The 16,568-nt window shown below is 36.1% G+C and overlaps 1 protein-coding gene across 1 annotated transcript in view; it reads right to left on the bottom strand.

Annotated features, from left to right (window-relative positions):
* Positions 1-311: 311 nt before the first annotated feature.
* The window catches only part of GABRA5 (gamma-aminobutyric acid type A receptor subunit alpha5), a 113,820-nt gene continuing 97,563 nt past the window's right edge, over positions 312-16,568 (bottom strand). Inside the window, exons 8-10 of the mRNA XM_036747731.1 lie at positions 12,841-12,993; positions 4,411-4,622; positions 312-1,698 (exon numbers count right to left, since the gene is read on the bottom strand). Of these exons, the coding sequence (XP_036603626.1) occupies positions 1,396-1,698; positions 4,411-4,622; positions 12,841-12,993 (668 nt within the window). The 3' untranslated portion in view covers positions 312-1,395. The remainder of the gene's footprint in view (positions 1,699-4,410; positions 4,623-12,840; positions 12,994-16,568) is intronic.

Genomic DNA, 16,568 nt, shown 5'->3' with positions numbered 1-16,568 from the left:
CTTCTAATAATTGTATTATATTAATGTGAAATGAAAATAAGCTGAGAGTAGTAGCACTGATAACTTGGTAAATGTCTCATAGCTTGTATGGCTACTCCTCCTTCAGGGAATTCTCAAAAAGAAGACTGCATAATCCAGGGGATGAATGAGACAATTTATGGACATCCTATTTAACTCAAAAAAATGGGGAAAAACAATCTTTCATTTCTAGACTTTTGTTGAGCTTATATGAATGTAAATTCCAACTTTGGAAAACTATACTTGTTACCAAGCATCATGATTGATTAAATAAAAACATGACCCAAAGAAATAAAGATGACCTGACAACAATTTGTCAAGCTATTTATTGGATGAATTTTCTTCATGAATTTGTTTAAAAAATAACTCCAGCAAAATCTTAATGTTTGCTATAAAAGATGACATTTTACCCACAAGAGTAGAATTTTTTATTTAATAAACATTTAAGATTAATTTACAAAAGCTACTAGAGCAATGAATCAGTCATGAATTACTTACAAGGCAATAAAATTGAAAATAACTAATTACAGATTCTCACCACTGAAGCAAAACACACTGGCAGTAGCGAGGAGATGGTATGTCTCAGATACATTTAATACATGGGCCAAGATTCCAATGCTGTCTCTGAACCATTTTTCTGTGCTCATGTTTCACTTTCTTTCTGTACTACTTATTTTGGTTAATGGGGAGAAACATGATTTTTTTTTTCCCAAGAGCAATTTATCCAGAGTTGTTTGTTTTGGGGAGAATATTCTCTTAGTCTAACATATGATCTATTTCTGTCATTAAAATTTGTCTGCATAAATATTTTCTTATTTTATTTCTTAATATAAGCTCATGCAGTACTTTGAAATTTTAGAACCAAGTGAAAATTAATGAAGGTAATTTATTCTGTATGTGAAAGCTCATAGTTTCTTTAAAATGAGAATTATGTTCTTTACAATCTTTATGACCTGGATTTTTGGTCAGGTAATAGTCATGGAACAATTTCCAAAATATTTTATCAGCTGGGAAAATTAGTATGAATTGACATTTGAAGTATAAAAAACATTGGTATGTAATACTTGGAGCAGTTAAAAAATATAACTTGTCTTGTTTGTAAACTAGCAATGTAAGACCCTGAACAGTTGGGTGCTATTCAGCATCTTCTGACCTTCTAGAATATTGTGTAGCCGCCATTGTCAATGTCACTTCTTTGAAATATCTGAGGTTACATGTAAAAACAATCAAGGCAATATTATTTGTACATATCATTAAACATGCAAAAATTTCCTGAAAGATGTTGTCCAAATATCAAAAGTCTTGTAGAGCTCAAATTTCTCCTTGGTATCCTTTTGCTGGAAGTATGGCTCTCATAGGGTTTGGGAGTCCTGAAACTTATTTTGGAGGAGTGGCTCCTTTAATAACTGGTTCCCTATTCAAATATGTCGCCCAGTAGACTAAGTTGAAAGTGCCAAACAAGACTGGGAAAACAATTCGGGACATTTTGTCAATCTTGCTGATGCTATTATAAGTCTTTTTACTTTCAGGAGGCTTTTCCTCTGCCGGTTTTACTGGAACAGGAGTTGCATTTGAGATTCCTGAGGGAGTTGGATCCTTTGGGATGTTTGGAGGATGGGTCATCTTTCCAGTATTGTAAGCATTTGTTGATTTATTTATTAATATTTCACGCTCCTTTTTCTGAAAAATAAAAAGGTAAACAGATCATTTTGCTTATAACTTATTTGAAAGCACAGGGGAAGAGAAGTGTAGCAGGTACAATTATCTCCTTTCTCCCACTGCCACTTTAGTTGTTAAAATGTGTCCCAATACTACAAGATGGAGTTGGAGTTGTTTGTTTTATTTTTAAGATGTTTGCGGAATGATTAAATTGACAGACTGTCATGCACACACACACACACACACACACACACACACACACACACAGAGAGAGAGAGAGAGAGAGACTCCTCAGTATTTATGTGACTCAGGTTGTAATTCCTTATAAGCCATATAATTATCTAGTAATTCATTGGAACATAACATAATCCTCATAAATTTTACAAAAAGGTAGGGTCTTATGGAAAGAAAGAGAGTAAGAAAAACAAGGAAGGAAAGAAGGAAGGAAAGAAGGAAGGAAAGAAGGAAGGAAGGAAGGAAGGAAGGAAGGAAGGAAGGAAGGAAGGAAGGAAGGAAGGAAGGAAGGAAGAAAGGAATGAAGGAAGTTAAGCTACATGAGCATATAATCCCTAGGTTGGCTGTCAAGCCCATGGCCTCATTACTACCTGCCAAGGAAAATGGCAAAAGACAGAGTTGTCTTAATAATTTCTATTTTTTATCTAACATCAGTCATAAGATCACTGGATGGTAGAGGTCAAATTAGAAGAGAATTTAGAAGTTATAAAGTCCAATCCTCTCATTTCATAGAAAAAGAAATGGGGCTAGAAAAGCAGTAATTAAACCTAGGACTTACAACTTCAAGTTTACCTTGAAGCCCTACCACAGATTGGCTCTCTGTTTTGGGTCAGTTTTTTTTTCTAAATAGATAAATATAGATTATTAATTAACTATTTACTATGTGTCAAGCTATTTTCTGGACATACAGGGATATAGAAAAAAACAGTCCTCTTAAGGAACTTACATTGTAATGACAAAATTTTTAACAGATTATAACATTATGACTTATTACAAAATTAACTTAGTATTATTTGAATTACCATTACATGAGTTTACTGGTACGGTTTTACACAACTATTAGAAATGTAAAATTTCATTAAAAATTTTGTTCGATAGTTTATTGGTATAAAACTCTTTTTAGAGAAATAAAGTATCATTTTGTGATTCATCATTATTCAAAGGATGAACACAGCCTATTTCCAAAAGCTTTTAGGTAACAAATTTTTGTTTATTTGTGTAATCAAAAAATAAATATTACACTCACTGTTATCCAATATTTTTGTGCAATGTATCCCTCACTTATCATCTGTCTCTCTAATTATGAGTTACTTTATCATGTGAAGTTCTCCTTCCTCAAATGTATAGGACTACTATTATTATAGACTTCCTTTGGGTTTTAGTAATTTTGTGCAACTGATTATATATTTCATTAGTTTGATGTTGCATACTACATAAATACATTAATTCAAGAAAGTAGGGAGTTTTGTGAAATTCATACCATCTGTAAAGTTAAAGAGTGGAAATTCAATGATGAGAAATAGAGAATCTTCCCAAGGCTATTGTATTATTCCTAATTATCCAAAAAAGGTGATGTGTCAACATGTGAGATCCACATCTTTATCCACAAACTTTACTTTGCCCATTATTTTGAACCTCCTCTGATAGCAAATCTCTGTTTGGAGTTGTATCAAGTAGCAGCACTGGCTTAAGCTCTATCTAAATACGATTGTTGACTGTAGATACCTGGATCATCAAGCTGCCATTTTCACTTGCCTCTAAGATTTATTTCTTATTTCGTACTATCATCCAACTAGTAAGGACCCATTTCACCTCAAACCTGGTCTAAAGTAATAGTCCACTAATCAGTCCTATTGTCTCCAGTCTTTGCCTTCCTCTAGGTCATCTTCATGCCACTGCAAAGTTACTGTCCCACATTGTTCTCACCGTATCATTTCTGTTCAAAAATCCTCAGTGCATCCTAATACTCACAGCCATGACCTTCGGTTATACCAAATTCCTTACTATCCTCTTCCCCACACATGCAATATGCACTATCAACATGCAGTATCACTAGGATGTCCTCCATGTCCCTCACTAACTTATTATGTGTGTATATACACACATATACCTCTGTCCCTGTCTCCTTTTCTATCTCTGTGTCTCCCTCTCTGTGTCTCTGTCTCTCTCTGTGTCTCTCTGTGTCTCTGTCTCTCTCTCCCCCTCTCTGTCTCTGTCTCTCTGTCTCTATCTCTCTCTGTCTCTCTATCTTTCTCTCTGTCTGTATCTCTCTGTCTCTGTCTCTATCTCTATCTGTCTCTGTGTGTCTCTATCTCTGTCTATCTGTCTGTCTGTCTCTGTCTCTCTGTCTCTCTCTGTCTCTGTCTCTCTCTGTCTCTGTGTCTCTGTCTCTGTCTCTGTCTGTCTCTCTCTCTCTCTCTCTCTCTCTGTCTCTCTCTCTCTCTCTCTCTCTCTCCCTCTCTCTCTCTCTCTCTCCCCACCTTTCTTTTGAGGACTACTTCATTCTTAAGTCTTCCCTAAGAAGCAAACCCTGATCTGGAATGAGTAGTCATCAAGGGTTAACTGGTCTAAAATCAGAAGAAGGTAGAAGAAATAGTGGATAATCCATAAATAGGTTAATCATTCTCTAAACCATTCAGCTGCAGCAGTAAATAAAACACTTAAGTTGATGAAAACATAAAATTCTTAGTAATGAAAAGGAAAAAGCAAAATAAGCACCTTGTTTTTGGCTGCCTCCTGAGCTTTTTTGCCATCCCATGCCCAGCTTCTCTTTGTAAAATAGTTCACTGTCGCAAATTCAATCAACGCAGAAAATACAAAGGCATAGCATACAGCTATGAACCAGTCCATCGCTGTTGCATAAGCAACTTTGGGCAAGGAGTTCCGGGCACTGATGCTCAAGGTTGTCATTGTCAGCACTGTAGTTACTCCTTTGGTCAGAAATACCAGGCAATGAAGGTGGGAAGAAAGGAAACAGATTAGTATCAGCACCTTGAGTCCTCTGAAGAAAAAATAGAATCTATTATTAAATAAATAAATTAATTAATTAATGTGATCCTGTCCCTTTGTGGGCCTGGTACCATCTTTAGTTAGTGCTATATAGAGTTTAGAGGATGATAACAAATTTCAAAAGATTATCATCAATACATCATACATACAACACAGAAAGGTTCGCTGTCTATAAAGTAGGAGAAATTAATGGTCAGTCAGTGTAACAACACAGGTGCATTTTATTTTTAAATACCTTAAATTCTAGTTAAATCTGCATATGTATGAGGTAAAGTTGGAGAGAAGAGACTGATTGGACCTGGGCCTTCTGGCCCTTCATTTACCCAAAATTAGAATGCTAATCTGTCATAAGATTGCATTAATATTTATTTCTTAAGTTCAGAGTAAAATAAATAAAAAAATAAGGCTGCAAAAAGTGATGCTTGACACTCCTCCTATGTATTTAACAGTAGAGACATTATGCTACTTACTGACATTTGTTATTTCTCAGATATTTAGATTATATGGAATTGGATGGTGTCCCAATCAATAGCTTTTAAAGGGTACAGGTATTGCTGTTGATCATGAAGGGTACAAGTTCTTCCTGATATAACCCTTTCCTTATACAGTTTTCTCTTAACAGTTTCACTAAATACAATTAAATAAGAGAATCTGGAAGGCATATGGTAGAAATAGGAGCACATTGCTTGAACTTTCCCAAACATGGAGGAGAAAATGTCCAATGCCACTAGAACAAAGGGAATCCTAATAACCTCAATCAATAATATTTAACCCCTATAAGATAAACCATGCAAGAAAAATACGTAGTTATTCACTCATCTTTAAAATTTCTTGAAAGAGAAAGCAGGTAAAAAAAATGAATTAGAACCTCATAGTCAGGAAAATAGATACATAGTCGGAAAGAAGACTTCCTTGCTCCTAGACAAAGATCTCCTGTAGCAATGGCATGGAAGGATAGCCATGCATAAACGATATTCATTTATTTGACTCTGAAGCATTGCATAAAGCCATTGAATTACAACATATGTTAATATTTTAATATCCTATAATATGTAGAACAAGAAGGGATTTTTAAAAAGTAGATGTGTTGCCTAGGTAGGTCAAATGATGCATCTTAGCTTCTCATTACACTATTTCATTAATTTTGTTGATGTATATTTAAAATAGACTGTATTTTATTGCTGAAAAGACCTTTAAAGAACATGTAGTCCAAGAACTTCATTTTCCAAATGAAGAAACCAAGGCCCAGAATAGTAAGGGACTTACCTAAAGTTTCCTAAGCTAGTTCATGGCAAAACTAAGTCTAGATTCAAAGCATTGATTCCAAATCCATTGATTTTTTTTCTATTCTTGAACCATGTTACTTTTCATTTGTGGACTGTGTTTATTTGGATGGGAGGAAGGGTATCTATCAATTTGAAGGTAAAATTCTTCAAATGTTATTGTTGTTTTGTCGATTAGTCATTTCTGACTCTTTATGACCCCATTTGGAGTTTTCTTGGCAAAGATACTGAAATGGTTTGTAATTTCCTTCTCCACAAAAATAAATAGCAAGTAAAATAATGTTTTACTGGTGCTAGATCCTTTCCATGTTAATTAAGAGATTAGATTTCCAACTACCTCAAACCTTTAGAAAATAGCTAAAAACTCAGTGTGTAGCATAGTGATGGCACATAATAATCAGTTAATAAATGTTCATTGGATTTAATTTGTTGCTAAAACTCAAAAATAAATGGAAAAGGTCTCTGAGATCTTCAAATAACTTTCACAAAGCCATGGGACATAAGTCTATCCACTTTACAAATAAGTTTCCAGAGGTCTCCAATTAAGTCCTAAATGTGGAACAGGAAGAGTGTTTGAGTCAGAAGACATAGACTTCAATTCTAGATGTGCCTCTAACTGCCCATATGACTTTGGATAAATTATTTAACCTCCCTAAGCTTCAAGTTTCTCATCTATAAAATGAAGGAGGTTGAATAGATGATATTGAAGATCCCTTCTAGGGCTAAAGGAAGCTATGTGGTGTAGAGGATAGAGTGTTGGGCCTGAAATCAGAAGACTCCTCTTCTTGAGTTAAATCTGGCTTGAGATATTTACTATCTATATGACCCTGGCACTTACCCCCTGTTTGCCTCAGTTCCTGATCTGCAAAATGAGCTGGAGAAGGAATTGGCAAACCTCCCCGGTGTCTGTGCCAAGAATACTTCAAATGGGGTCATAAAAAGTCATATGCGACAGAAAAAAATATTTTTGAAAAAAAAGCACTAAATCTATGATCCTATGATTTTTCATAAAAATAAAACTCCTGATAAATTGGATCAGGTGGTATTTTATTTTATAGAATAGTAAAAACAAAACAATAAATTAAATGCAGAATGGAGAGACTACTAGTAGGAAGAACAACGACAAGAATGACACCGGTTAATGGCCAACCTCAGAGGAGTATATCAAAAAAGAAAAAAAAGGCATGTATAAAACTGTTCTGTATATTATGCATGGTAGAATAGTGAATGTCTATAATGATGATCTTGAATCAATCAGAAAAAAGTTCAACTATGTTCAATTATGTTCTGTATCCTCTTTTTAAACATGTATGAAATATTATTTAGGAAGATTTCCAATCAACTTACTTTTAAAAAAGGGGCAAATGGTACTCTCAGAGGTCTACTTCAGTTATCTGTTTAATTTTCCCTATCTGCATTTTTTATAGTTGCATAAAATTGGGTTTTGGATTTTTTTTTCAGTTTATCAATTCCTATAGACTGTCTCTTCCCTTGATTCTTCTAAGTCTAGGTGGATACAAGAAACTGAAAGGGTTGTCCAAGGAAACTCCAATTATTTCAGTGATTTGCCTGGGGGCTCAAAGTGAATTCTGAACTCTGCTGTGGACTGGACCTTACATTTGTCACCTTACATTTCCATTCCCCAAAAATTCTGGATAAAGAGGGTGTTTGTTGTAATGTATTAAAAGCTCTATAATAATATTTTATTTCTTGAACATGTCAAATCTAGATCCTCAATTTTTCAAAAATAACACAATGGTATATATCTGAAGAATACATGCTGTGCAGAAATTTAAATATTTCTACATATATCATTAAGATACCCAAGTTAAAATTGCAGATTTATTGTAAATAAAATCCACTTTAAAATCCCCCAAATTTGCTTTTTTCATTACTGTTACATTCATTTTGTTCTTTCATGGTCTTAATTGAATGCTTTAAAGAAATATTCATCACCTTAAAACATTCTTCTAATTACAGCTATCCCTTTCACATCATGACTTTCCCCATAGAGGTTTTGATATATCTCAGGTTGGCATAAGAAATTAAATGAGAATTTTGGAGGAGTTTTGTGGAAGCTGCAGATGACATGCAAAGGCCTACACATAACATAGAAGTTATGACCAAATACTTAATTCAAATTTTACAAGGTACTGTAAATACCCCATAAAAGAAAAAGAAGAAATTCATACTTCACTGGTACAAAGTGAGGGCCAAAATATTTGATAAGGATTTTCCAGATTGTGGGGGTGCCGTGTCCCTAAATCCCATGATGTGGAAGAGATAACTGTAATAGTTCTAGAAAACTAGAATCATTGGTATCTTAAAGTTGGATATATAAATGTGTAATGTGTAAAATGTATATTCCACCAGTCCAATTGTTGCTGGGTTTGTCCTTTGTTTCTAAGAGGACCATTATATTGGGGAAATAATGACATGACTTGCAGTTGACTTTGATTTGAGTGAGGGAGGGTTGTGCAAGGTCACTAGTCTCACTTTCTCCTCCAGACCCATCTGGGTCCAGTAGCCTGATATTCATCAGGATGACTGGAGATGGCCCAGGAGGCACTGGGAGACCCTGGCCCTTTCAGGCTAAGGTATTTTCAGGTTCTCACTTTGAGTTAGGTAATGCCCATTCAATGAATAGGCCTCTTTAAGAAGTGAGTCAAGGGATGGCCCCTTTAATGAGGAAAAAAAAGAAAAAAAAATCCAGCTGGGAGGGGAAGACCCTCTTCCAAAGAGAAACAGTTACCATTCACATTCACTCTAAGCCTGGGGAGTCCAAAATATAGACATTAAGTGGAGCTTGGGCAGGGACTCATTGTGATCCAATCTATGAGCTTCAGAGTAAAACAGATTTAAGTTTTTGTCTTTGAGAAACAAAGCGAGACAGAGAGAGAGAGAGAGAGAGAGAGAGAGAGAGAGAGAGAGAGAGAGAGATGAGAGAGAGAGAGAGATGAGAGAGAGATGAGAGAGAGAGAGGGAGAGAGAGAGAGAGAGAGAGAGAGAGAGAGAGAGAGAGAGATGAGAGAGAGAGAGAGACAGAGAGAGAGAGAGAGAGAGAGAGAGAGCTCAAGTAAACTGAGCATCTTCTGGCCATCAAAATTTACCTTCCTTTGGAGAAGAGGAGAGGGAGAGAGAGGGAGAGAGGATGAGCTGAGTTACCCAACTAGCTGGGTCCTCATTCAGGCAGCTTGGACTACTCACAGGTTGTGTTTGTCCTTCGTTTTCGAAGAGGATGATAACATCAAGGAAATGATGACATCTCTTGCAGTTGACTTTGATTTGAGTGAGGGAGGGCTGTGCAAGGTCACCAGATTCACTCTGAAACTCATACATTGGACCACAATAGCTCCCTGCCCAAGCTCCACTTAATGGCTATATTTTGGGCCCTCCTGACTTAGAGTAAATGTCAAAGATGATTGGGGTTTAGACTAGTGCAAGGTGTCTTTGGAACAGCAACCCTGAGGGTCTTTTCCTCCCAGCTAGATTTTTTTTCCTAATTAAAGAGGCCATTCCTAGACTCACTTCTTAGAAGAGGCCTATTCGCTGAATGGGCATTACCTCACTCAAAGTGAGAACCTGAAAAGACCTTAGCCTAAAAGGGCCAGGCTCCCTCATTGCATCTTGGGCCATGTCTGGTTGTAATGAGGAATATCTGGCCACTGGACCCAGATGGCTCTGGAGGAGAAAATGAGGCTGGTGACCTTGCACTAGTCTAACCTCACAAACAAAGCCTTAGTCCCTTCCGCAAGCATTTTGATTTTACTAACAAAATGGAAAGACAACATGGTATAGTCAAAATATTGCTAATCATCAAGGAAGAAAGACTTGTTGGGTTCACATCTAGTCCTTGACACATTATGACTGCTCTCATGAGCTAGTCACTTAATCTCTCAATGTCTCAGGCAACTTTCTAAGAATTTGTAATAGATGATTGGGGTGGGAGGAGGGGGCCTGAAAGGACATATTATATCATATTATGCTAGTCATATAATTGTATGTAAGGAGGATTTTGTTATCCATTTTAGAATTCAGTTTCTCAGGATCCATGGCCATGACAATGTCTATTTTCCAGATGTTAAATAATAACTCCTCAAATAGCCCCAAAGATATTAGATAGTAATTCCTAGAATCATAGTGAAAGACAGTCCTATTGTGACTGCACCATGAGGTAAGGGGTGACATAATGTGATATTTACTACACTTGCGCAGAATAACAATATTGCTGAAGTAAACCTGTGAGTTTAATGGTGGCAAGATGCCTTCTTTGTTGCCCTATAAAGCAAGTGGGTACTCGTCAGTGAGTGGGGTAACCATAGGGAACCCATGGGGGAAATTATGGGTAAAGCATAGAAGAATGCATGCACCTACCTCAACTGGCCTCTATTGAGGCTTGAGGAGATTTAGGGGAGCACAGGAGCTGTGCTCATCTCAATTGACCCCATTGAGACATAGGGGTAGTTGCCTCCCCTTCTCACCCATCCCTGTGAGAAGGATTGTTAGGGAATGCTGTAGGAGTTGTGCTCCCATTATCAGCAACCCTGAAGACTAGACTAGAATAAAGCAAGATTATTGACCCCTCCAAAGGTGTCTACCTGTCTGACCAGATCAATAGCGAATCTGTTAGAGGCTGGAGTCTGAATCCTCCAGTGCCTTCTGGGTGTTATCTGTGAAACAATAATATTGTATCATATTTATACATTTTTATTTATATATACACATACAAATACATGTGAACATATATAGCTTTAAATAAGTCTATGCAAAGTTTTCATTGTGGGAATTAATATATGCATATTTGCATGTGTTTTATATCTGTATCATTTACCCAGCTTGGCGGTACAGTAGATATAGCACTGGCCCTAGATTCAGGAGGACCTGAATTCAATCTGGCCTCGGACACTTACTAGCTGTGTGACTCTGGGCAATTCACTTAAACCCAATTGCCTCCAAAACCAAAATAAAAACAGTAAAATAAAAAAAAAAAACTATAGTTCTTTTTTTAAAGATAACTTTCTAGGAAAAAAAAATGAGAACTTCTATTACCTTTTTTTTTTACCTTAATAATTTTTTATTTTAACAATTTGCTAAGATAAAATGTAGCTATCATCAGTATGGGAGGAGAAAATGAGGCTGGTGACTTTGCACAGCCCTCCCTCACTCAAATCCAATTCAATTGCATGTCATCATCTCCCTGATGACATGGTCCTCTTTGAAAAAGAAAAACAAACCACAATTTGTGATAGTCAGAGCTGCCTGAATGGGACTCAGTGGGCCAGTTCCAGTTGGTCTACTCAGATCCTCCTTTCCTCTCCTCACATGGGGTATTACCTGAGAGGGTTCTGCCCAAAGGAAAGCCAAAACCTCCCTAGTTAACTTGGGGTTTACTAGCTGGATTTCTTTCTCAAAGATCAAGCCTTATACCAAATTCACTTTGGATCTCATTGACTGGACAACCATAGGTTCCTGCCCAAACACTACTTAATGCTCGCTGTTTGGGGCCCTCCAGGCTCAGGGTGAGTGTAAATAGTAACTACTTCTTTTTTGGCCAGAAACCCTGAGGGTCTTTCCCTCCCGGTTTGATTTTTTTAATAAAAAATAGGCCTCTTTCTTAAGGAGTCCTATTCAGTGAATGGGTGCTGCCTCACTCAAAGTGAGAACCCAAAAAGACATTAGCCTAAAAGGGTCAGGGTCTCCCATTGCATCCTGTCTGGTATCTCAAGGCCTTACTGTATCCTAGGCCATGGAGATGGTCTTCCTGATTGATAACTGGCCACTGGACCCAGATAGCTCTGGAGGAGAAAGTGAGGCTGGTGACCTTGCACAGTCTTCCCTCCCTCAAATCCAATTCATTTGCAAGTCATGTCATTATCTCCCTGATGTCATGGTCTTCTTTGAGAATGAAGGACAAACCACACAATCATCAGTGTAAAATGACAAGGTGGCTGTCTATTACAAGTAATGAAATTTAACAATTGAAACCAATATAAATTTATTAATCATCCATTATATGCAGAGATTTACTGCATTGAAAATAATGATAAATGAACTCTTGTTAATAAAAGAGAGGACCAAGAGCTAAGCTAATGTTTAGAGATGGTGTAAAAACTGCAGCATTTTTAGAATCCTCCACCTCTTTTTTCCCACTCTGCCATCTTCACTTCAGAAGTGGTTTACAGACTGGAGGATCATTTTTTATCTGTTTCCTAGCCCAAGGAATTCATCATATAGAAGCCATACTCCTGGGGATGTCTTATCAGATAGATATGGACAGTGATGATGGCATAATGTAAACTGTGCAGTTGTACTTAGGTTGATGATCCCAAAACAGATATAGGTTGCCTTAGATGGTGGGCAAAGACTTTCCAGCATGGCAGAACTAGTGAGGGTATCTCAAGTCTCAAGCCCATGAGTACCAGACTCACCTAATTGGTAGAAAGATTGATTACTGATATCCCACTCCTCATACAGGTAATGAGGAAGAGTCTTATGCAAATGGACTTCAGTCTTTAGATATACCAGAGCTTGCTGAAGTAACACTGAAATGCTAAACATATTCTTAAGAAAATAATCTGGAATGGAATACGTTATCATATTGCAATAAAGGCCACCAAAATTTTCCCTATTAGAACAAACTCCACATTTGCCTCATTTTTCTTTGTTTATTTGGTCATTAACTAGCTGGAGGAAATCTCTAATAGAGAAAAATCCCAAGAGAAGGAAATGTGTCCATGCCTGATTAAGAATGCAACCTAAAATCTGTGAAAATTTCGATGAGGGAAGATGTGTAAGAAATAACCAGTCAAGGAAATGCTGCCCAGTACCTTACAAAAACATAGATATGTAAACTTACCAAAAACAGTTCTAGCTGGGACTGATTCTCTGTTCAGCCAAAATGACACCTGGGATAAGATCACTGTCATTATGCAGGGAAGGTAAGTCTGAATGACAAAGTAACCAATCTTTCTTTTCAAATGGAAATGTGCTGTCATTATTGTGTATTCACCTAAAAATAAAAAAAATAAACATGAAATTAGTAATTCCCTTATGGAGAGGACTGGAACCTTTAGAAAACATACAATTTCTTCAGCTGGAGTATTAGTGCAAATGACAATGGAGGTGTTTATAGGAGCTGTTAATGAGCAAAGCAAAGTTCATTTCATACCTTTATAGTTTTGTATTAAACATTTTTTTAAAGAAGAGTGGGGAAAAGGAGGCATATCACAAAAAGGTTAGAGGATAATGAAAGGTTATATAAAATTTCACAACTGTGAATAACATAAAAATTCATAGCCAGAAAAATTTATAAAAGACAGAATAGACAACCTCGATTACATAAGAGTCTTTTGTAATAGTGAATAGATTGAGGTCCTCAGAATTAGAAATACCTAATTATGTGACTCTGGGCAAGGCGGTTAACCTCTCAGTGCCCTCAGCAACTCTCTAAAACTATAAGTTTCAGGACTTTCAGATCAGTAACGTTGGGGGAGTGGAAGGGAAAGGACTGGATTTTCTCACAAGAATTTTTCTACACTAACTCAGTCACAGGTTAGTACTAGAGAAAATTTTAAAAATATACTTTGCAAATGGAAATCATTACTACTATATTAGAGATATACATTTAATATTTTCTATTTTAATACTAATATTTTAAACTGTAAATGCATAATTATAAAAAAATGGTGAAAATCTTGCATAGTTGATAAAAGTCTGACATCCAAGTGGTTAAGGATATAAATAAACGGCTTTCAAAAGAAGAAATAGAAACAATAAACTAGTAAAGTGGTCAACATGATTGATCATCAAAGAAATCCAAATTGATAAAGATGGGAAAATTTGTTTGATGTTTTGAGGCCTTTCAGAAAATAAGCATAAACTGTTAAATAATCAGATTAGTCTCATAAACAATTTGGTATTACGTAAGAAAAGTTACCAAATTATTTGTATCTTTTGACCAGAGATCCTTACACTGGACTTATACTCTAGGTCAGAGATTCTATACATACATACATACATGTATGTATGTATGTATACACACATATATACACAAATATGTGTATACACATACACCAATGAATATGCCATTCATTGCTGAGAATAATGCACGTGTGGTGTATGGATGTGTTTATATTTGTGTGTGTGTGTGTGTGTGTGTGTGTGTGTGTGTGTGTGTGATGGACCCTTTTGGAAGACTGGTGAAGCCTTATCAGGATAATCTTTTAAATTCATAAAATAAAATATATAGTATTGCAAAGGAAATCAGTTATATTGAAAAAACTTATCAAAAAAACTTTATTAAATTGACAAAACTTTAAGAACTCCAGCTCTGTGGAATTTAATGACAGCAAGAAAAGACCTAAATTGTTTATACAAATTATTTATGTCACAATTATTTATAATAACAATAAGCAGGAAATAATGGTTTGATATTTGGATAATGGCTAAATAAAATTATGTATAAAAGTAATGGTATATCATATAGCATATTATTGAGACATAGGCAATGAGGAAAATGAAGAAAATAGGAGACAGAAATAGGAGAAGACTTGAATGAAGTGATACAGACTGTAGAAAGTACAGCCATAAGGGCAATAAACACAAAGGCTCCAACAACACACATAAAGACAGCACTACAGGGCAATAAAATTCATTTCATATACATTGAACAATGTTGATACTAAGATATTTAAGTTAAAACATTCATCCTTTCTGTTTTTTGGCATATAGTAAGTGCTTAATAAATACTTGTTGAATGTCAAAGGACCTGTGATGAAAAATGCCATCCGCCTCCAGATGATGAAATCTGAATGCAGATTGAAGCACACTTGCTCACTTTATTTTTCTTGTTTTATTTTGTGTCTGTTTTCTTTTGCAAAGTGGCTAGTATACAAATATGTTCTTTATGATCTCACATGTATAATCAATATCAAATTGCTTGCCTTCTCAAGAACGGGGTGAAAGGCAAAAGGGAAGGACAGAATTTGGAATTGAATTTTTAAAACAATGTTAAAAAATTTACATGTACTTGGAAAATATTTAACAAGGTAAATAAAATGCATTAAAAATAAATGCTTCTTGATTGGCTCACTGTCTCTTAGTATTGCTAAATTACAAAAGTAGGAAATGCCATGTACTTTTAATCAAAATCACTCAACTAGGTAGGTTTGCTTACTTGTGGGAATATAATGGAGGGAATTTTTCTTTAGGTGTTATTCACTGAGTATTTATTGGAAAATATTGGTTTTATCCAAACAAAATTCATTCATTTTAAAAAACAGAGAAGAGTCAGAGGAGAGAGGAGAATAAATGGAATATCTTAGACCATATTTCCCAAGTGACCCTGATTACCAGCTTCTGGAGAGCTTGATGAAGACCACCAAATCCATTGCTGAATGAGGCTTTCTCTGAGTAAAATCGGATTTCTGCTTTTTACTAATCCCTGGTTACAATCTGTGTCTTGCTCTCTGAGCCATCCACCCTGCAATCAGAATATAGACTGCCCTGATGTAACTCAGTGCATCACACAAAACTGATGTATGTGAATGTTTCTTCTTTTATTAGCCCAAATCCAAAGACAAGAAACTGGATTTGGGTCTAAGGGTGGTAAACACGAAGACTGTGAGTGTAAATTTCCAAGGATCCTACCTAAAATTCCAGTATTCTTCCCTAGGGTGGAAGAAGAGGAAGAGGAAGAAAACCAAAGCAGAAACAGTCTTCAATAGGAGAGATTCCTTGCTGTCAGTGGGAGTGGGGATCTGTTTCCTCCCCCTTCTGCTTCTAGTAAAGTTTCCTTGATGATGCACCAATATCTTCTCTGGATCTTCTTTGTTTTGTGGGACGCAAGAGGTGAACTGCCATTCATTGCTGACAATAATGCTGTCCTCATGGTGAACTGGTAAGGAATGGGATTTGTGGATACTTAAGGGATGGTGGATGCAGTCATTGATACTTAGCTATAAGAGGGGTTCAATTTCCATATTGTATCGCAACTTTACCAGAGTATCAGGAGGTGTGTATTTTAGTGCTGGAATTGTGGAGGGGTAATGGCTAAAGAAAGAATAGAACACATAATAGAAAGGTACGGAAGTCAGTATGTCTTTTTCAGGAGATATTTTCAGTTAGGAACTGATGTGAGTGAAGACTGATTATATTCATGCCTAGAAGAGGTATGTGCTCTGGCACCATTCACAAGTGGATTCTTAATAAAAGGAAGTGATGAAAATGTTTGCTCAAGTGAGACAGTGAGGCTTAATGGAAAGAACCAAAGGTTCAGAGCCTGAGGACTTGGGTTTAATACTAACCATGCAACTTATTATAATTATATCTTCAAGTTAATCATTTAACTCATCTGAACTTCAGTCACTGATTTGGGAAATAAAGCATTTTGATTAGATGTTATCTAATGTCTCTTTCAACTTTAGATTCCCAAAGGTATTTTTTTTGGGGGGGTGGTCAGGTAAAGAAATTTTTTTCTCATCTTTTTTTTCTTGATTGCTTTGGTATCATTGTCACAGATGCAATATTTTCAGTTAGCAAATAGAATATACCCTATCTGCTGGGCATGTTGATCTACAATAGTGT

The sequence above is a fragment of the Trichosurus vulpecula genome, chromosome 2 (assembly GCF_011100635.1).
Source record: "Trichosurus vulpecula isolate mTriVul1 chromosome 2, mTriVul1.pri, whole genome shotgun sequence".
NCBI classification, from domain to species: Eukaryota; Metazoa; Chordata; class Mammalia; order Diprotodontia; family Phalangeridae; genus Trichosurus; species Trichosurus vulpecula.
The sequence above is the reverse complement of the archived record's forward strand: the minus strand, read 5'-3'. Positions and strand labels throughout refer to the sequence as shown.